We start from the raw sequence: 21530 nt of genomic DNA, 5'->3' as shown, positions 1-21530 counted from the left end.
TCAGGAAAAAGGTAGCGGTTAGATATAGATTAGGAATCATTGGGAAATATAGGTAACAGTTATTGAAACTATGGAACTGAGTGAAATTGCCCAGGGAAAGAAAATAAAGAGTACCTATTGCAGAATCCCAGGGAACATTAACATGTAAGGGTAGATGGAGAAAAAAGAGCCCAGGAAAAAGACAGAATGATCAGAGTTAAAAGCAGAACTAAACTGGCATCTAAAAAAGTTGAAGTGTTGTAGAGATGGCATCCACTGTCATAGTCTACAAGGCATCAAGTAAGTAGAAGACAAATGAGACCATTACATCTGATAGGTTGTGTAACAAAGCGAGGGCGTTATAAAAACTGGGGTTTGAATTCTGGCTCCATCTCTTATTTACTGTGAGACTTTTTGGCTACTAATCTTCTGAGCTTTGATTTCTTCTTTTGAAAACTGAGGATAGGAGTTATCTCAAAGAGTTGGTCTAAATATTGATGAAACTAATAAACTTACATAAAATGCCTGGTATACTTCCTAGCAGTTAATAGGGATTTGATAAAGAGCAGCTATGCTAATAATAATGATGGTAATGTAACCAAAACAAGAGTACAAGAACCAGATTGTGTTGTGTTGAAGAGTAAAATGTTGGGGAAGTTTTTCTCTTTTAAAAAAGCTTTGCCTCTATGGGAAGGAAAATGTTACAGAGTCATTTTTGTTAATAAAAAGTCATCAACCTAATGAGAAAACAATTTTAGTAGAGAAGTAGGGCAGAAACTGTATTTAAAAGAGCTGAGTATGAGTAGACTGTGAAAAAGATGATACAGTGAATGTAGAATTTAGAAAATTATGAAAGTAAGAGATGTTGGATGCATGGTCTTTATTATTTTGGTTATTTAAAGGAATTATATTGATATAAATTTAAACATACAAATGAACATAAATTGAAAAATATGAACACTCCTGAAGATATATCCCCATACCTCACCTAATTACATCTCGTAATCATGCTTATAAAGAGCCAAATTCACCCTAAGTTTAAGTCTCCATATCTGCAAATGTGAGTCGTTCAGATTTAAAGATTTTTTTCTCATAACTAAAATTTATTGAAATTTTTTCTTACGAGGCTAAGAACTGGACACAGTAGTTCAGAAAGCCTTTGACCAGTGCTAGGAAAAAATATGAGGATTGTGTTTGTGGTTCTGCTAATACTCTTTAAATAAATTTGAAACTCAGAGTGTATAAAAGACTTTTTAGTTCACATAAGAACAGGTGGTATCTGCTAAGATGAAAATCCAGGTCTCCTAACTGTTGTATGGTGTTCTTCCTACTACAGCTTAAGACTAGAACAAAGATAAAACTTTCTACCAGTATGTAGAGAAAGAGGATTTAAAAATCTGATAAATTAAGAGAATTATTTGTATTATAGGTCATCTCAAGAGTTTTTTAATAGAAAGCTAGCGTTACAGATTTAAGTTTTTATATAAATTGTCAAGTTACACATTTAAATAAGTTTACAAATAACTTTAGGAAAACATTTAACTTGTAAATTAACATCTGTATTTTATTTTAATAATTGATTCAGAAGTTCTGGATTGCTTAGCTTTTGATTGTTGTAATCTCTGGAACTTTTAGATTTATACTACTTATACTAGTTATTGCTTATTAAGTACTTTTCCTTGTCCTCTGACTCAGTTCTTTGCATCGGTGATCTCATTTAATCTTTACAAAAGCATAAGAGGTAAAAATTCTCATTATTGTTATTAACTTGGAAAAGGCTGCATGCACATCTAATAAAAAGGGTGGAGCAAAATTTAAATCAAGACTGTTTAATCTCAGAAACTATGATTTAGCAACTATCTTGTTTTATCTTTATTTTACACTTTTCTTCCTTTTGTTTATCATAATATAGTAGTTTTAAATCTTATTTTGTTTGCTTCATTTGGAGTTTAAAAATATAGACATGTTCTCATATTCAGTGAGCATGATTTTTATCAAAGTTTTAATCAAAAAATGAGTATTGATAAAGATGTTAAAACATCTTCCAGTCAAGAACTGACTTTATGGAACACTCCTTATGATACTTCACCAGATTGGTAGGCATGCTTGGTAAATCTTTTTTGAGAGATGTTGTTTTACATTTAAATGAAGGAAAAGTTCAATATAACCAGTATGACTGCTTTGATGAGTACTAGAAACTTTTTAGAGTAAATTATAAGGCATTTGTGAATGGCAATTGTTAGCTAATGGTTGAGAAATTTTAGGTATTTTAAATTGAGATTACCAGAATATTTCATAACACTTTACCAAATATAGATTGGGACTGTATCACTATTTTTAACTATCGATATTGTAACTCTTTGTTACTTGCTTTTCCTTTGGAAATGGTGAAACTCTTTTTTCTCTTTCCTAACTCTTCCATATCATTTTTTCCCCTTTGTCTGCCTAAATTTAAAATTAGAAATTATTAAGCCAAGTCTCTTTTATGGAATGCTAGACATGGTGTTCTTTGCTTACTAGTTAGTTATAGGCTTCTCCTTTCAGTAGCACATTAGGAGAGATGTTAAAAGAATGCTTTGGTTAATTTTCACAGGGTAAATGCACATTCAGAGGAAGCAGTCTCAAGCCTTTGTTCAAGAAGTGAAAGGATAATAGCTACTTTTAATATAGTCTAATAAATGTTAAACTTTTATTTATCTATAATAAACAACTATGTTACTCTTTTATGTAGGAAAAAACTTATCTGGAAGAAAATGTTATTTATTTATTTTTTTGTTTGCAGTTTTTTATTTTACTTTATTATTAGCTTCAAGTATACAGTACATTGGTTAGACATTTATATATAGTTTATGAGATCCCCCTGATTATTTTATCTTCCCTCTGGCTACACATAGCCATTACATTACTGCTGACTGCATTCCCTATGCCATGCTTCCTATTCCAGTGACCATCTATCAACTACTAGTTTGTACTTCTTTAACCCTTCACCACTTTTCCCCACCTCTCCCCCGACAACCCCTCTGGCCGTCACCAGATTGTCTATATTTGTGAGTCTGGAAAATGTCATTTTTTGAGTTATGTTTTACCTGAAAATTGACTAAAAAAATTATTTACAATATTCGATGCCTTGTTATTTTAAATTAATTTAAATGATCCAGTCTTAACATAATTTCATTGATCTTGGTACCTTTTGTAGCATTTAATGGCTTTCCTAATGTGTAACTACCTTTAAGGTGTTCCTTGTGAGTTCTTTGTGATCATTAAGGGATCTGCTCATTTGCAGGAGATAGAAGAATACAATTAGTCCAGATAAAATTGGAAATTTTCTATATAAACTTCATGGAAAATAGACAAACATAAAGACAGTTCCATTTATATAATGATGACATGGTTGTAATTTATTATTGCAATGCCTAAGTTAGAGACTACGTTAAGAATCAATAGAAAATTTATTGGTCCCAGTAATTATAGCTAACTGGTTATTTAACAACACTTAGTTGTATGAAAACACTGTCATCTGAAAAATTATTTATTCAATAAATGTGAACTATCAATTTATAGATATTATTTAATCCTCATAACAACTTTGAGTTAGGAACATTATTGTCTTAATTTTACAGCCAAAGAAATAGAGGCTTAGTGATGTTAACCCATCTTAGGTAATGTAGCAACAGGCAAGATTCTAATCAAACCTTTCTGACCACAGGGCCCAGGTTCTTAACTAGTAGACTAAATTGTATAAACTGAAATCTGATGCTAGAGCTGTACTTTTGATTGCAATGGACTTTTCATAAAAATCTTTAACTGTCAAATAGAGTCCGAATCTAAAGTATTTTGCTTTTGGAAGTGTGCATTTTTACCAATCATGCCAATTAAAATTTAACTTCTTTAGTTTCAGCACTCTGTTTCAAGATTTGTGATAATTTAATGGGATGTACAATTAAAAAGCTGTAAGTGCTTCTTTAGATCTTACCATTGACATTCAAGTAAGGTGTTGGTGGGAATGGGGAATGATAGAATTGAATTTTATGTTATTGAGTTAGGGGATCATGAAACTTTCTGCAAAGGGCCAAATAGCAAATACAGTAAATAGCTTTGAGAGCCATATGGTCTCTGTGGCACCTACTCAACTCTTTTAAAGAAGCCATAGACAATATATAAACAAAAGAGAATTATTGTGTTTCAATAAAACTACAAAAAGAGGCAGTAGCCTGGATTTGGCAAACAAAAGATCTTGTAATTTCTGCAAATAGAGGTAAGATTTATTTATGATGATACATTATTTATGCCAAATGGAAATTTTCCTTTATTGAATGTACTGGCAAAAAAAAGTTTATTAAAAAGATCGCAGTAGTTTAAAGGAGAATGAGCACTTTTCCTTTTCATACTTTTAATACTTTTTCAGACTTCTTAGATTAATTACGTCATAAATTATTTGATAATTCCAGAATATACTTATTCACTTATTTCTTAGAGTTACTATTATTTTTATCTTGAAAAATAAATCTGTAATTTTCACTAGCATTTTCACTAATTCTGATAAAATTTCTTTCCTTTATTATAAATTAGGAAGGATTACTGTAAAAAAAATGACACATAATTGGTGATGATTTTATATTATTTGCATTGATTTTGAAAAGTTATATCAGTAGATAGACTGAGTCCACAGCTTGTTGTGTAAATATATGCAGTTGACTTGTAGGTTCAGAAATAAAGTACTCTATTATAGTCAGATTTCAATATTATATTTTATAGATTTCATATTACAAGGAGTTTTGGTTTTACAGATACCTTCTCATGGCATAAAGCTTTATTAAAATGTAAGTAATACTTGTGGAATTCACTAATGTGGTATATTGGATATTAAATTTAATTTATACTTTTTTCTATTATTCTCAGAGATTCGTCAGCGAACTGCAGCGCAAAGAAACCTTTCTCCAACACCAGCAAGTTCTAGCCAGGGCCCTCCTCCACAAGTTCCAGTATCTCCAGGACCACCAAAGGACACTTCAGCCCCTGGTGGACCCCCAGAAAGAGCTGTTACTCCAGCCCTATCATCAAATATGTTACCAAGACGTCTTGGATCTCCTGGTACTTCAGTGCCTGGAATGGGTAAACAGAGCACTTAATGTTATTTACAGTTTATATTGTTTTCTCTGGTTACCAATAAAACGGGCCATTTTCAGACAGTATGGAAATGGCATTTCATTTGGAAATAGCAGAGCAGTTATCTGATTAAGCAGGAGTTCCATATTCAATTAGCTATAACTCTTTACAGCTGGCACCTTGTGATACTGAAACCTATTTCTTGAGCTCATTTAACTGTTATAGCTTTTTTGTTTAAATGGCAATAAAACTTTGTAGTTTTCTGTAGTCAACAGTATAGCATATCTTTTTATATTCAGCTTTAGAATGGCTCCAGATTTATATAAAATGGAGATAGACGAGAACACTTTTGGAATATATTCATGCTTTTTGTTAAACCCTTCACATATATTTTTAAACATGACAATTACTTAACATATCTCAGGATGAATATTCCTTCATCGTGGTGTACAATACTACAGTTGTTCATATGGGCCAGGAAATTGTTTTTGTTTGTTTGTTTGTTTGTTTTAACCCAAAGAACTTTAGTATTTATTGACGGATACATTAGCATAAAGTTCTATTAAATTAACATACTGCCTTTACTACTATTTCATTGGTTTGGATTCTCTTTTTTTAGTGTGGTAGATCACTAGGGGAAGATCCCATTTTTATAGCGCAAGAGATTGCATTACCCTGCAATTTTCTTTTAGGGTGTGATTAAGATGTGGAAGTTCATTGTTTTAGCAGATCACATTATTTTATGTAGATTTCTATGTCAGATTCTTGAATACAATGATTATCTTATTTTAGGATATTTAATTCTAATTTAGATTACTTTGGTATTTTATGACTAATTGCTAACATAATTTATAATGCTTTTGACGCTAGTCAGTAGTTATCAGGTATTCAGGGCACTTCTGTAATAAAATCAATAAGCAATCTAAATGTTACTATTACAATAGATTTTTTCCCCCGCTCTTTTAAAAAAAGCAACACAAGATTTTAGAAAATTAGAAAAGTATTAATTCATAAACAAATTTTAAAAGTTGGCTACAAATGAAATGTATACCAATTATAATTTTAAAAATAGTTATTGAAAAAATACTTTAAAATTTGATATGTAATGTGTAATGCTGTCCTTTAAGGTAGCCATATATGTTGTGAAATTGAGAAAAATTAAATTGATTAAACATTATTTGTCTTTCAGTTATTATCTGACTGATTTGAGATACCCGTGATTATCTGTAAAGTAATGAAATAAATTTTTTTAGTGGGAATGCATGTATTATATACATTTGTATGTTTAACTAGTTTTAAAGAAATAAAAGTTTAGCAACTTATATAAAGTAATAAAAACTATTGGACATGTAAGAATAAGGTTATAGAAGGAATAATGGTCTAAATTTTGTGATCATGTAAATATAACATATTTTACTAAAGTTTTAAATTAGTTTCTGTGTAAAAACCTGTTAGTATTTAAGTTACATATTGCCAAAATTATGAATGAGTTAAGTGATTTCTTATAGAGAAGATTAATAATTCATTTTTTCATTATGCCATATTCATGGAAGAGAATCAATTTAATATGTATTACCACAGGGCTCCCATATGTTTGAAAATTAATAACCAGCAGGTACTTGATAATTTGCCAAGCTGTGTAAAAATGACCAGTATTCCTATAATGATTGCTCTTGATGTTTGTATTAATTACTATTATTCTTAATAGCGTAAATATGAAGATGTATGATTTTAAAAGTTATTAAGTGTGTAAGGAGTTTAAGATATTTTAATGAAATCTGCTTGAAGGACTTCTTTCAACATTTCTTGTAGTGCAATTCTGCTAGTGATAAATTCTTTTCATTTATTCTGTGTCTGGAAACGTCTTCAATTTTGCCTTTATTTTTAAAAGGTGTTTTCACTAATATGGAATTCTAATTCTAGTTTTTCTTTCAGAAGAACTTCAAACATATTGTACATTGTCTTCTGGCTTGCTTATTTTCTGATGAGAAATCTGCTGTCATTCTTATCTCTTTCTCTGTACATAATATATCTTTCTGATTGTTTTTAAGATTTTTCTCTATCACTCTTTTTAAGCAATTTGAACATGTAATGTCTTGTTACAAAATTATGTTTCTTGGGCTTAAGGTTTTTTGATATTTTTGGATCTGTGGGTTTATAGCTTTCATCAAATTTGGAAAATTTTTTGTGCATTATTTCATCAAATATTTTTTTTCTTTCTCTTCTTCTGGACTCCAATTCAAAGCATATTAGACTGCTTGAGGTTCCACAGCTTGCTGATGATTTTTTTATTTAAAAATATTTTTAGTCTTTTCTCTGTGTTTCATTTTATATGGTTTCTTTTATTTAAGTTTACTATTTTTTTTTCTGTAATGTCCAAACTGCTTGCTATTCATCCCATCTATGAATTTTTCATTGTAGACATTATAGTTTTCATTTGTTCAGCTGGGTCTTTTAAATTTTTTCCATGTCTCTGCTTAACATTGAATCTTTCCTCTAGATTCTCAAGCATATGGAATATAGTCATAGTGTTTTCATATATTTGTCTACTAATTCTATTATCTCTGTCATTTCTGGGTCACTTAGGTTTGATTTTTCTCATTATGGGTTATATTTTCCTGCTTATTTGGATGTTTAATAATTTTTGATCTGATGCCAGACTTGAGTTTTACCTTGTTGGATGCTGGATATATTTATATTCTTAGACAGAACTCCTGTGAATACTTAACCCAATGAGTGGGAGTTATGAAGTTTTCTACTCTGGCTGGTGCAAACATGCAACATTTCTAGCCCCATGTGTGTGCACTTTACCTTTAATATTTTGGGGGTAGTTCTTTCTCTGTCCTCATGTAGTCTCCTCACATGCACGCATCAGTCAGTGCTCTGCTAAATAGTCTTGGGAATCCTCTGCAGATTTTTGATATTCTTGCTCTGTTCATTCTCTCCTACTCTTTCCTGTGAACTCAAGCTGCTTTGGCTCCCCTAGAGTTGCAGCTTTTATTTCTTCATCTCAGAGAGGCTGATTCACTTTATCTGGGTTTACCCTCCCTGAATTGCTTCCTGGAAACACACTCTAGGCAACAGACTGGGGCAATTGTAGGTCTCATCTTATTTGCTTTTTTGTTTGTTAGGGATCTTTATCCTAAATTGCCTGATATCCCATTTCTTTAAAATTGTTGCATCATATGTTTTGCACATTTTAGTTGTTTTAGGTGGGAAGGTAAATATGATCCCTGTGACTGTAAATATGATCCCTGTGACTCTATTATGATTCAAAGTGGAAGTTCCTAATTTATTATTATATAAGCTTTTAAGATTCTGGGCATTTTAAAAATTAGTTTGAACAGAACCCAACACAGTTCAATTCTTCATAGATTATGTTGGTATAATCTATTAAGAAATGAAATTTAAACATATTTAAACATATTTTTTGTAGTGCAGTATTTTTAAGGAAAATTTGAATGCTTTACAGAGATTTATAAGAATATTATATTTGTTAAAATCTTTTAAAAGTTCTGACAAGCGTAGGTAGTTTTTGGTACTGAATTAAAATTTAAATGAATTTTATACATACATATTTTATATCTATTTATTTACTAGGTCTTCATCCTCCGGGTCCACCTTTAGCAAGACCCATTCTCCCCCGAGAACGAGGTGCTCTGGATAGAATTGTCGAATATTTAGTTGGTGATGGTCCACAAAACAGGTAATGTTTTCTATAGTGGTAGATAAATGAAAATGAAGAAAAAATTTATTGGTCATGGTGTGTGTGTTGTGGGCATACACACTAGATGTTCTAGTTTTGTGGCTCCTGTTTCTTTATTTTAGAACATAATGGAGTATTTTACAGCCTTGCAAAAGAGTACATATTCAGTTGTTTTTCAGTAGGAGTTTGGATAAATTATCTAAATAAAATGTAGGAAAAAAATATATGTAACAAAAAATATTGTAACTCTACTATATTATAACCCTACTCTAATGCTATTTTGAGAGAAATTGATTCATTTCACTGAAACTTAAACTTGAGGAACACACAAATAGTGAAAACTTGGTAGATTTTAAGAAATGGTGATAATTTTAATAACAGTGAGGACAATTTACATTTGGCACTTACAGTTCTAAAACTGCTTTTCCAATTATATTTTATTTGATCCTTATAATAATTCTAGGAAGATAGGTATGATACGAGTAGAGCAGTTGTCATAGTATATGATAATATAGACTTTAAAAAATTTCTTAGGACAATAGAGTAGATATTTGACAAGGTTATTGGTTAATATTATCATTTTAGTAAAGGGGCTAGAATTTAAAGTTAATATAATAAATTGTATGTTATTCAAAACAGAATATTGTTTTATAGGGCCAAGTATTTGTTAAGTACATACACAGAGAACAGAGTACATAAATAGAAAATGAGGAAGATGTGTAAGTATAACTGGGATAAATACAGGAATTACGATGTACAGAAATTAATCTTTGGACTGAACTAAACAAAATTAAATTTATTTCTTTACTACAAGACTTCTTATTGTGACTCTCTAAGAGGTTCCATCTTTTTCAATCTTATCTGACTACAAATTTGGGGTCTATCATCCCCAGGAATATACTTTAGGAAGCACTGAAATTTAAGTGTTCCGTTACCAGATATGTTTCTGCTAACTTAGTAAGGATATATTCATTTGGCTGTTTCTTGGTTTATTTTTAATTTGATGTATAAATATATTTTAAAATGGTTGAAATTTTGGCTGTTTAAAGAATATTGTTTGTTGTTTACTAAGTAACATCTAATCTATTATGATGTATTTAGCTATGTTAAAATATAAATTAGATGTGGTAGCTAAAGTAGCCTCTCCCATGGGTTTTGTTTGTATTTGTAACTAGTCTGTTTATTTTTGGTGTAGGTATGCTCTTATATGTCAGCAGTGTTTTTCTCATAATGGCATGGCTTTGAAAGAAGAATTTGAATACATTGGTAAGAATTATTGGGCAGTTAGATTTAAATATTTTATTCTCAAATATTTCATTCTATGCTGATTCCCATGTAATGCCATTTTATTTTAGGTACTGTCTGTGTATATATTATTCAGGCATACTGTCTATATTTTAGAACACAGAGCAAAGCAGGAAAGACAACTCAGATTTTTTCCTCAGACATTGTCCAGACTCTAGGCCAACTGTTCTTAGACTTCACTGTGCATCAGAATAACCAGAAGAACTTTTGAAAATTGTGATGTCCAGGGCCCATCGGCAGAGAGTCTGCTTTAATTGATCTGGGGCGAAGGTTCAGGCAGCAGCATTGTTTTGAAGCTCCTCAGATGATTTTCATGTGTAGCCACTGTTAAAAAATATTGTACTAAATTAATTGTGCTTCTCAAATAGGGGCATACTACATTTTCTTGGGAAAAATGAAGGAGGTTCTGGATTTAAAAATATCTAATGATTTTGGTGACTAAAATGTAATTTATGTAATATATTTAGGTCATTAGTAATATTGTTTTGCCATTAGTTAATGTGCTATGCAGCTTATCTTTTCCGCTTTAAAATTAATATTCTAATAATAATTAGAAAGTATGCTTTAAAATTTAGCCTGATTAGAACACTTGCCATAATTTTACTAAAACTATATGTAATTTCACAAGGGTTAAATAACTTTTGAAGGGTTCTGTGACTATTTGCAAAAGTAATCTTGAGAGTTATCTGATTAGTCTTTGAGTTTTCTTTGGTTAATGGTTTGTTTATTTTTAAAAAATTCTCTGCAGCTTTTCGATGTGCCTACTGTTTTTTCTTGAATCCTGCAAGAAAAACCAGACCCCAGGCTCCAAGACTTCTAGAGTTTAGTTTTGAGAAGAGACAAGCTGTGGAAGGCTTAAGTTCAGTTGGTCCCTTGCCCTCAGGAAGTGTGATTTCATCAGAGAACCAGATGAGTGAAGGTATGAATATGTTAATTAAAAAGTTTTCTTTCTTAATAATGTTTGCTACTTAACAATAAAAGCATAATGCTTTTAGATAAGAATGGGTAATTTATCAGATTTTGCAGCATGCTCATATCAACTAGTGCTCTTATACTATAGCCTCTTGTGTAATTGGTATGATGTGTTTCAGTTTTAAAATGCAGGTTATATCATGTTAAGCAGCATCTAACAACAGCTAGATCAACATTTTTTATGGCATGACCTTTTATAATAACCATTGGGAGATTTGACTAGTAATGTTTTTATGGAATCATTTTTTAAGTTTATTTAAATGAAGCAGATTATGAGTGTTATGAAATTACTTTTAAGGGTAAAATTCTTATAAGATTTGTAATTAATATTGGTAAAATAGGTTTGTGCTTACTACTTAGATTGGTAGAAGTTATCAGAAAGCAGGAAACTTTGGTATTGCAAAGTCATCCTTGCATTCTTTAGATGACCGTATTGATAGGACTGGTGTTCCTTTGGACCAATTTATCTTGGTCCATTGCTGATGCATGCCTTGATGTAAACAACCTTATTTTAGAGAAACAGAGTTTATCAGAATTCATTGTATTTTAGACCTCATCTTTCAATTCTGTATTAGGAATTCTTGAGGAATTTTCGTGAAAAAATGGAAGGGATGAGTTGGAAGATCTAATTATTAATTGCCAACGATTTCTTGCTTGATATTAGGTGAAGAGCTGTTAGTTAAACAGCTCTGAATTGTGAAGATTACCAAAATTATGACACAGGTCATGATATTTTGGTGCTATATCTGGTATAGAAAAAAATTCATATTGGAAGTTTAGTTCACATCATTTATTTAGCAGTCAGTATTCATCCTTTTAATTTCTAGGAATTATCATTTACATATATTTGATTTTTTCTTTATAAAAGTATTTAGTAGGGAAAAATTGCTTTAACCAAGAATAATAAGAAGCATTGAAGTTTCAGATATCAAAAGTTTCAAAAGTATGAATATTTGAGTATGGTGTCTTTTTTTTTTTTTTTAACTTTGAAGAGTGAACCTATAATATGTGTATTGACTTGGGCTTGGCTTTTGGCTTACTAACAAATACCAAAATGAATTTGAATACAGATAGCCATATCAAGAGGCCTGTGTACTTCCAATACTGAATCAATGCATTTGTCTTCAAGTCTACAACATTGACTCCAAACACATGTCAGTATTTTTCTTTTGCCTAAGTCGTGCTCTGAGCTGCATGTTGTCACATGCAAATCACCTGCCTTGCTATTGCAGCTTCTTGGAACTGAAAATGAAAGAATTTCATACCGAAGATGCTAGAGGAAAAATCGAAGTCCTTTCCATGAGTAACCTTGCTTATGAAAGCTAAAGTGACTATTCGAAAGCCAATAAGTTGGGACAAAAAAAAAAAGTAAAAACAGCCAACAAAATAAAAATCTCAATAACGAGTCCAATGCTTTATACCTTCTGCTAAGGTCAAGATGGATAGTTAGCAAACAACATCCAGCTATACTTTCCTTCTCATATAATCTAGGAGAAGCAAAACCCCAGATGTCTCATTTTCTGTCCGAATTCCTGGAATGAAGTATTAACTGGCTCTCAAACTCAGCCCTAATAAGGTAATATTAATAGGTGAAGACAAAACTGGAGACAGAGTCTGATAACTTCGTAGTGTTAGAAACTGAAGCAACAGTTCCATTTGGTTAAGATAGTCTTTAGAGTAGTAACTTCATCATACTTCTCTTTGGATTCATCAAAATGGTTTTGAGTACTTTTTACTTCCTTGGCTCTCTAGAAGACTGAAACTTTTCTCCAAGATTCCTATCTCAACACTATGATATACAGTTGTCAATTCCAAGTTGGAGTCCTTTAGTAAATGACTGGAAGTGTTTCTGATGAACAGATGAAGCTGTGTTTGTTTTGAATACCAATGACATATCTTTATGATTAGATTGAACTATTAAGTAAGATCATATCATCTTAATCATCTACTTTGATGCTGACGGCCAGTGTAATTGAAAGCTTAGATTTCTGATTTCTACATTCTTGTTGTAAGAAACTTGAAGAATAAAAAAAAACTCTGCTATAAATTTTTATATTTTTTAAAATATTGAAATAGCTCTTTGATAGCAGCAAAAACTTCAGTAATTAGGTTATTGAATTTACAGATGGAATGGAAAGGTAACTTTCTCCCATCTGAATTTTTCTTTCAATGATTTATGATCAATGATCTAAAACCATTTATATGAATAATCTAGAATTAATGGAAAAAACCTTTTTTTTTCTACTCTGTGATGTGAGACTGAAAATAGGTTTTGTCTTGATTTTACTACTGGAAGATTTTGCATGTAGGATGAAACACAAGACTTTTGAAAATTTTAGACCACTTTTTAGAAAAACACGAAATCTCGGAAAGTTTTTGTTAAAGAAAGAGACCTAGAAGAAATTTCTCCCATAAATTGCTCATTTGAATTCCTAGAATTTTTTCTAGAACTGTATCCAGATGCTTTGGTAATAGAGTATTAGAGAAACACAAGAAATTAGGTCTTTTTTTCATCTAAGAGTATACTAGAGATGGTATGCCAAAGTACTGCTTTTAGTTTTCTCTGTTTCTTTTATGGTTAAATGAGTAATAGAGTAATACTTTTATCTCTGTTAAGCCACATTAAAGTGGTTTATCAGTTTTAATTTTTAAAAATATTTCAGCATTTTTTAAATTAAATATGGTAAGAGTATGAGGTTTCTATATTGTTAGTATTGCTGGTACAGTGATTTTAGGCTAGCATGTTTGAAAAATATTAATTGTTTTCATTGCTCTCTTGTATTTAGATCTTATGTACTTTTTTAGTAGAAAATAACTTTTGTTCAACTGGAAATAATTTGCTAATAATAAAACTCATAGCATCCAATTAATACTATCCACAATAGCAAGTAAAATTTATATAAGGTGAAATTTATCTTGGTAATCTAATTTCTGTTTTTCTTTTAAGCAATATACTATTGCTATAAGGTTATGTTGAATAGGGAAAATTCTACTTTTAGTATTGTTATGATGCTCTAGGATGTTGAACTATTTGATGATATAATTTTGTTGAATTCTGTGTATTTAGCAGATGTAAAAATTTATACCATTATTTATGTTTAATTATGTACATTCTACTCAAGATGTAAACTTAACTTAGTATGTTTTTGCATGTTTGTTTTAGACTTAGAGATCTTTTGGCATTGCAATTCCTTTTTCTACAACACCTTCACCTAATAGTTTTATATCATTGCTTAGTAATGACATTCTTGCTCATCTAATAGATTTCTTCACCAATAGTAAATAAACAGTATTTTGTCTATTGAATATAAGCTATTTCCTCATTGGTGGTTATTATTTAATTGAATTTTATTCATTGAGTCATTTCATTGGGTTGAGTTTTGGGATGAAGTTCATGTCTTTGTTCTTTAAAATGTTAGCCATTTTCCTTAAGGCAGAAAAATCTTGTAAAAACTGCTTTGTTTATAACCTGTGAGTTCAAAGACAAATTTTACATTTTAATTTAACAAATTTCCTTTGGGTAGGTTTTATAGTTTACATGTATAGGGGATACTGATGTGTTTGCAAGGCAAAAAACATTTTTTTTTGTTATTTAAAAAGGAATAAAAAGTAAGAATCTAAATGAATTCACCACAATACGAGGCATAATCTAAATAGCATCATATATTTTTCTGTGATACAGAAATATGTGAATTTGTTTTGTTAGACTGTTCTTTAATTTTCTTAGTAAATTATTCTTTCAAGAGCTCGACTAAAAACTTAAAGGTAAGTTGATATTCTTACATGTTTTTTCCATGTGTGTGGTTTATAGGTGGGGCAGTGGTATTTGCTATACAATTAAACTCAGTTTTATGAGTTTGAATTGTCTAGGTGAGTGAGGCTTTTCTCAAACAACTAGACGCCAGTTGTTAAAATTTGGTAGAAAAAACTTCTCAAGAATACTGGGATGGGAGTGGGACAGGGGGCAGGAATGGTGAAAGGAAGAAATTCCATGGGTCATTTTTGTTTAATCACATTGTGATATTTTGTTTTATTGGCATTACAGATGCCAAAGTTGATTTAAAAATTTTTCTTATAGATGGAATTAGGTCATTCAGATAGCTTTGTTTCAATTTTAGTCTAAATTAGTGTGAACACAAAGGCTAGTTTCTCTTTTAGTATTTTATGCTCAAATGTTGACATTTTCTGTAATGTATTTTATACTACCAAGTTATTTTAAACTAGAACTTCAAAGAAAAAAAATTACTTTTTATTAGAATAAGCAAATGATATTATCCCAAAGAAATAAAGTTTAAGTACTTATAAGATACATTCAATGATCCTTATTATAAAGCCCTGTGGTTTGGTTATTAAACTGATAAGTAATTCTTTGTTAGTCTTGCACACCACTTAAATCTTGTTTGGATAATTTCTCACAAAATAGCATTGGCATCCAAACATTTAGACTAGCTGATGTCTGTATTATAGACATCATGATACATGCCAGTTTTTTGTGGTGTTACTGCTATTAAAATTACCTTTCTGTAGATTAACCTGGGGGAAGAAAAGTACTCATTAATAGGCTTTTTGATTGTTTTCAAGTACTACCCATCATTTCACCTATTTTTAGTCTTTCATATATTCTCCAAAATACAATGTAGTATTGATGATCAAACTTTGTGTATAATGTTGTTTTCTAATTATGACAGCACATTAGGTATTTCTTAGCATTCACCTTTATAGGCATTTAAAAATTTTAAGTATTGTAGCTCTCCTCTTTGTATTAACTGCTTTTTTAAGAGCCCAGAATTTAAAAACTAAATTGGATTTGACTAGTGATGTTTCTGAAAATAGTTACATCACAAAGCTTTAACACGATAAACCATGAACTTTAATACCTCTCCTGTTGAGTACTGAGACAGTCTGAGTCTGTCAGACAAAATATGATAAACTGTGTGGGCCTATGTTCATTTAAACCCATTTATTGGTGAGTTGCATCTTGGATTCTGAGCTTTTTGTTTTTTCATTTCGTGTGGCTTTACCAGAAGGCTTACTAAATTGTAACAAATTTTAAAGTTCTTGGCAAGTAAGTATTGCTCTTTGGCCAGAGACTTGTGGAAAACCATGACTTAAAATTGTACCCTGGATAAATTCTGTGAGGGTAGAATTACAAATGGTTGGTGACTTAAAGTTTTCTACCGAAGAACTTGATTGCCCACGTAGCAGAAATGGTCTGTACAGGTTCATAGCATTTCATTTGCATTTCTTGCTTTCCCTTTGTGCACTGGAATATTCAAATAACAAAATTCAAATGACCTTGCTTTTTACCTTGGATTTTTGTAAGATTCGCAGTGGTGCAGTAATGCCATTCCTTTTAAGATAAAAATAGCATTTTTGTGACATTTGGCACAAATATGATTTGAGAACCATTCTTCACTATTTTTTTGTGATCATGTGGAATTTTTATACAGTGAAACCTCATTAACTTGAATGTCCCTGACTGTGGAATTTTAGCCTTTTTTATTCAGTATATAAAAAGAGGGAAAGAGGTTGTAATTAATTTTGTAAACTAGAGTCCAAGATATCTGTTTAAAGAAATAATTCTTTTAAAATATTTTAAAAGTGAGATATAGATAATTTGTATTTATTAAAACTGATTGGTAAAACCACAAATTGGTAAGACCTCTGCCTTAGCATGTGTACATACATAGTACATAATTTATTTGCAAAACTATTAATTAAATTTATTCAGCAAAACTCTGGCCTCTACTATACATGGAACTAAACTAGAACTTTTTACTAATGTAGATTGGTTCTTCCTCGAGATTTTTTTAAAAATGATTTTTTTATTTTTCAATTATAGTTGACATACAATATTATTTTAGTTGCAGGTGTACAATATAGTGATTAGACATTTATATAACTTATGAAATGAGCACCTTGATAAATCTAGTACCTATCTGACACCATATAAAGTTATTACAATATTGACTATATTTCCTATGCTATACTTTACATTCCCATGACTATTTTGTAACTACTAATTTGTACTTCTTAAACCCTTCCCCCTTTTTCACCTATCACCCCCAAGCCCCTTCCCATCTGGCAACCAACAAAATGTTCTCTATATCTATGTGTTTGTTTCTGTTTTGTTTGTTTATTTTGTTCTTTAGATTCCACATATAATGGAAAGATGTCATTCCTTTTAATAGCTGTGTAATATTCCATTCTATATATGTACCACCTCTTCTTATCCATTCATGGACATCCAGATTTTTGGAATCGATAACATTTGTAGTATATCAATGCGGGGTCTTCTTTGAGGGTAGGAAAATCTGTGTATTTGTTTAGCTTATTAGTGGTTTAACCATATTTCTTTTAGTAAGGATATTAGTTGCTATTTATAATAAAAACAAAACAAAAAGGAGTATCTCAAAGCTAGATTTTTATCTTTGACCTGGAAATTGGGGGCTCCAAAGCTTTCTGCTCCTGTCATTACCCCCATCCCATTTTTTAAACTTTAAAGAATTATAAGAACTTTAATAAAATTGTTAATTATTATTAATCGTTAATTTTATTGTTAACAATTATTAAAATTGTTAATTATTATTAAATTATTATTAAGGAATTTGAATTTAATGAAACTTAAAAGAGAGTTTAAAGGGAGTACATTTTTTGGTAGGGACCAAGACCTTTACTTAGTTTCCATAACAGAGACAGGGACAAAAGACCCTTCCCTTTCTCTCCCTAGCATTTGTGGTATGTAGCATATTCTGACCTAGGGGTTTGAATCCTGAGGAGATTCATCTTGCAGAAGGATGAGGGGAGACCAGTCATGCCTTTGGGAAAGGTAGATCCAGACCTCTCAGTGTTTGGATAGTGGAGATGTAAATCAGTGTGGGAAATAGCAGTGCTTACCCACATGTGTACGTGTGTACACAGGCAAAGGTGCATATTTACACTTGGCTCACAGGGTTGCCTGGGCACAAGGAGGCATTTTCTCAGGAAACATATTCTGAGTGTTAATACATTTATTTTGTTTTCCGAGCTGTTGTTTTACAGCACATAATTCTATTGAGGCTTTGTTCGACATTATTTGGACATTCAGCATTCAATTACATCTTTAGGAAAATTCCTAAATATTATGAAAGTTCCTAAATTTTATGAAAATATGAGGCTTTAGATAAAAGTATGTTTATGAGTTGTTTTCCTCAAATTGTTTTTTTTCCCTTTATTCATATCAATTATATAGGTATGCTATAGGGATTTAAGTACATACTTTAAAAGATTTTAAGGATAATATAAGGTTGTACATGTGTGCTTATCTTCTGCTTATTTAACAATTTTACCATTTGGGTATTCTTAAAGTCTTGACTCTTTATTTTTTCAGAGTCTTTAGAAGAACAAGATAGTCTTGATAACAGTACAGAGCAGACAGAGGACAACATATCAGATACAGAGCAGACAAACCAAGTGATTGAAAAAGCATCTGGTATGGAAGAACTGGAGAAGAAAGAAGAAATCGATAATGAGGAGGAAACTTCAAAGAATGAAGCCAAATCAACAGTTCCTAGAGCTGATTCTACTCCTAATCCTGAACTAAGTGGAGAATCTTTGATGGCAATGTAGTAAATGCTTCCACGCACCTTCAACTGGATATTTGTAGTCTTGTTTATGTCAGTTATTTCTTTTAGGTGGTGCTTTTTTTTTCCTCTAAGGATATGCTTGATATCACTTGAATTCAGATTGCCTAGCTATTTCAGTATGTCAAAGTTATATATACTGGATATTAAAACTAAAAGCAAGTGATATCAGTAAAGTAAGATCCTTTTGGATGTACAAAGATTCACACTGTTTAGACAGTTTTTAGAAATTTATTTTCCATTCTAAAAGTAAACAAACATAGCACTCTTGTTTTCTTATATATATGTGACCTATAAATAATATCCATTTTGACATAGGAAGAACTTTGGTTAAGGATAAGTTCTAATAGTGTTTGTTTTAAGGAATGAAACTCAATTAAGATTTTAATACATCATCATCATTAAAAATGGATAGAATTTTTACTCTTAGGATATTTGCCAGGGGTAAAATGTCTATTTAGGCATTTATATTAAGCAGTATGAAAGTTTTTAACTGTAACTATATAGGCATTGGTACGAATTCTCAGTTTAAGAATGCAATTGAACAGTCAAGTGCAGTGTTTGTTTTTTATGTCTCTTATTTTGCAGCTGGGCCAAAAGCACATGATGTATATAATTAGCTTATGTTTACATATTAACATATAGGAAATATTTCTGTACTTGACTGTACTTGAATTCTGAGCATTATTTATACTTGTAAAATAATGATGATATTATAAGTGAATTTTTGTGCTCTTGTGTGTATTTTGTTAAGGAAAATAAAGATGATCTGGCAGCAGTTTCTTTTTGTTAAGTATGTAGACTTTTTCAGACAGAATCTTATGACTTGGCTACCTGACAAATCTTAGGAAGAAGAGCTTACAGTACAATAAATCTATAGGTACTGCTGAGAGCAAATTATGATACTTTTATTGAGACTTGTTATCTTTCAAATTCAGAGAGGTAATGACATTTAGAGGTTCTAATCAGAGATTAGGTTTTTCTGATTCTGGAAAACCATAAACCATTTGTAATTTAATTTTGAGAGACATAAGTTTTGTGAGAATAGGTAGGTAGTTACTGTTAGTTAATTGGATTTAATATTTGTATTAAAGATTAACTGGAAAAAAATTGGACTAGAATGGTAATTCTTGGACCTTAAATACAGTCTGGTTATGTTTTATTTTTCTTCTCCATTATTAAAAAAAAAAATTAAAATCAAGTTGTTATGCCAAAAGGAGTGATGAATATATAGGAATGGTGTGTATGGCAAATATATCTGAGTTGTATACAGTTTATTAAAAATTTAATAAAATAACATTTTTTGTTATTTAAAATTCATCTTTATGATTTAATGTTTTGTATCTGATAGGTATTTTTAAGGAACCCAATCTGTTAATAGTCTGAAGCATCATGGTATAGTGACCAGAGTTTTTGTGATTACAGAACTGGGCTTAAATTCTGGCTGTGCAGTTTTGTGCAAGTCACCCAATCTCTCCGAGACTGCTTTTTTATCTGTAAAATGGAAAGAATAATACTTACCTTTTGGGGTATGGGAAGATTAAAAATAATTTATGTAATGTTCCTAGCACAGTGCTGGTTATAGATCTATATTTCATAAGGATGTTCTTGATATCCTTATGAAACATGAAAAGGCTATAAATTCTTCCTCTCGAAGACAAGGAAATGAAAAAATACTATGGACATAATTCAGCTGTTCAGAATCAAGCCAATGTTTTTGCATCAACTTTTATCATTTACAAGTATATAAATATATAGATTAAGGAAATAGGAACATAAAACTATGGAATAAAAGCACTATGGACTATTTTTTTTTTTGGATGAATTCCATGAGGTTTTAGTCATACCTTGCTGAATCTTCTTGTAAAATGTTCAAATTCTGATGTACATTGCTTGAAAATACCTCAGAGAAATAATATTTAATGACAGAGTCAAGCAGAGATTATGAGAAATATCTTTGAAAGAAATATAGAAGAAGGTTAAAAAGAGGATTAGTGAAAATGTAATGGGTAACATGCTGTAATCGTATAGTACCCTTTAAAACAGAAAAGTTTATTCTGATAATTGTTATAATAAACAGTTAATGGTTGAAAGATTGGTACAATGTCCTATTTCTGATTATTAAGGCTAGTGTAAATGAAGAAAAGCAAATACTAAGTGTTATTAGCTAGAGTGATCTTAACTCATACTTACATGACTCAACAGGTCATCATCTAAACTTTTCTCACTATGCACTCAGCATAATCTACAAACATGCTTTGGCTTCTCTTTCTCCATCGCTCCTTTACCAGTTTACTGGAGCCTCAAGGGCCTCTTTCAATTCTCTGACCATGCTAAGTCCTTTCCTGTTTTAAGTTTCAATTTAAATCTTCCCTCCTCAGAGAGATGCTCTCCCAAAATTGTTATGTAAACTGGGCTGTCATTTCACTTTATCTCTATTTCAACTAGTTCACTAGTTTACTGTCTGTCTACACAACATAAAGTCTGTGTGTGCAAGGCTCTTATTTGTCTTATTTACCACTGTATCTCCAGGGCCTAGCACAATGCTTGACACATTTATTTTGTGAACGAATAATTTGTTGCTAAATCCAGTGAAAACTCTCAGTCCTTATTTCACTACTTCACAGTATTGACATTTTTGAGCATCCCCTTACTACTCTAGCCCCCCTTTTTCTCTGTCCTTCACAGGCTTCTCTTCCCCTGCCCATCTTTTAAATGTTGCTGTTGCATAGCTTCTACCTACTGTCAGCATTTCTTTATATATCCTTTCTCTAGAGGCTCTTATCAATCTCCATGGATTTAATTACCATCTGTCTCTCTGATTCTCAAATCTCCAGCTT

The 21530-nt window shown here is 31.0% G+C and overlaps 1 protein-coding gene across 3 annotated transcripts in view; it reads left to right on the top strand.

The window, feature by feature from the left end:
- Positions 1 to 20783, top strand: part of LNPK (lunapark, ER junction formation factor) — a 61165-nt gene extending 40382 nt beyond the window's left edge. For 2 of the 3 annotated variants that reach the window (XM_039855997.1, XM_039855999.1), the window contains 5 exons: positions 4879 to 5091; positions 8686 to 8791; positions 9987 to 10057; positions 10845 to 11015; positions 18438 to 20783. In XM_039855997.1, the coding sequence (XP_039711931.1) occupies positions 4879 to 5091; positions 8686 to 8791; positions 9987 to 10057; positions 10845 to 11015; positions 18438 to 18676 (800 nt within the window). In that variant the 3' untranslated portion in view covers positions 18677 to 20783. Of the gene's footprint in view, positions 1 to 4878; positions 5092 to 8685; positions 8792 to 9986; positions 10058 to 10844; positions 11016 to 12559; positions 12645 to 18437 lie in introns of all 3 variants that reach the window. The other variant, XM_039855998.1, reaches the window with a different exon arrangement.
- Positions 20784 to 21530: the final 747 nt, after the last annotated feature.

The sequence above is a fragment of the Pteropus medius genome, unplaced genomic scaffold (assembly GCF_902729225.1).
Source record: "Pteropus medius unplaced genomic scaffold, Ma_sr-lr_union100, whole genome shotgun sequence".
NCBI lineage: Eukaryota > Metazoa > Chordata > Mammalia > Chiroptera > Pteropodidae > Pteropus > Pteropus medius.
The sequence above is the reverse complement of the archived record's forward strand: the minus strand, read 5'-3'. Positions and strand labels throughout refer to the sequence as shown.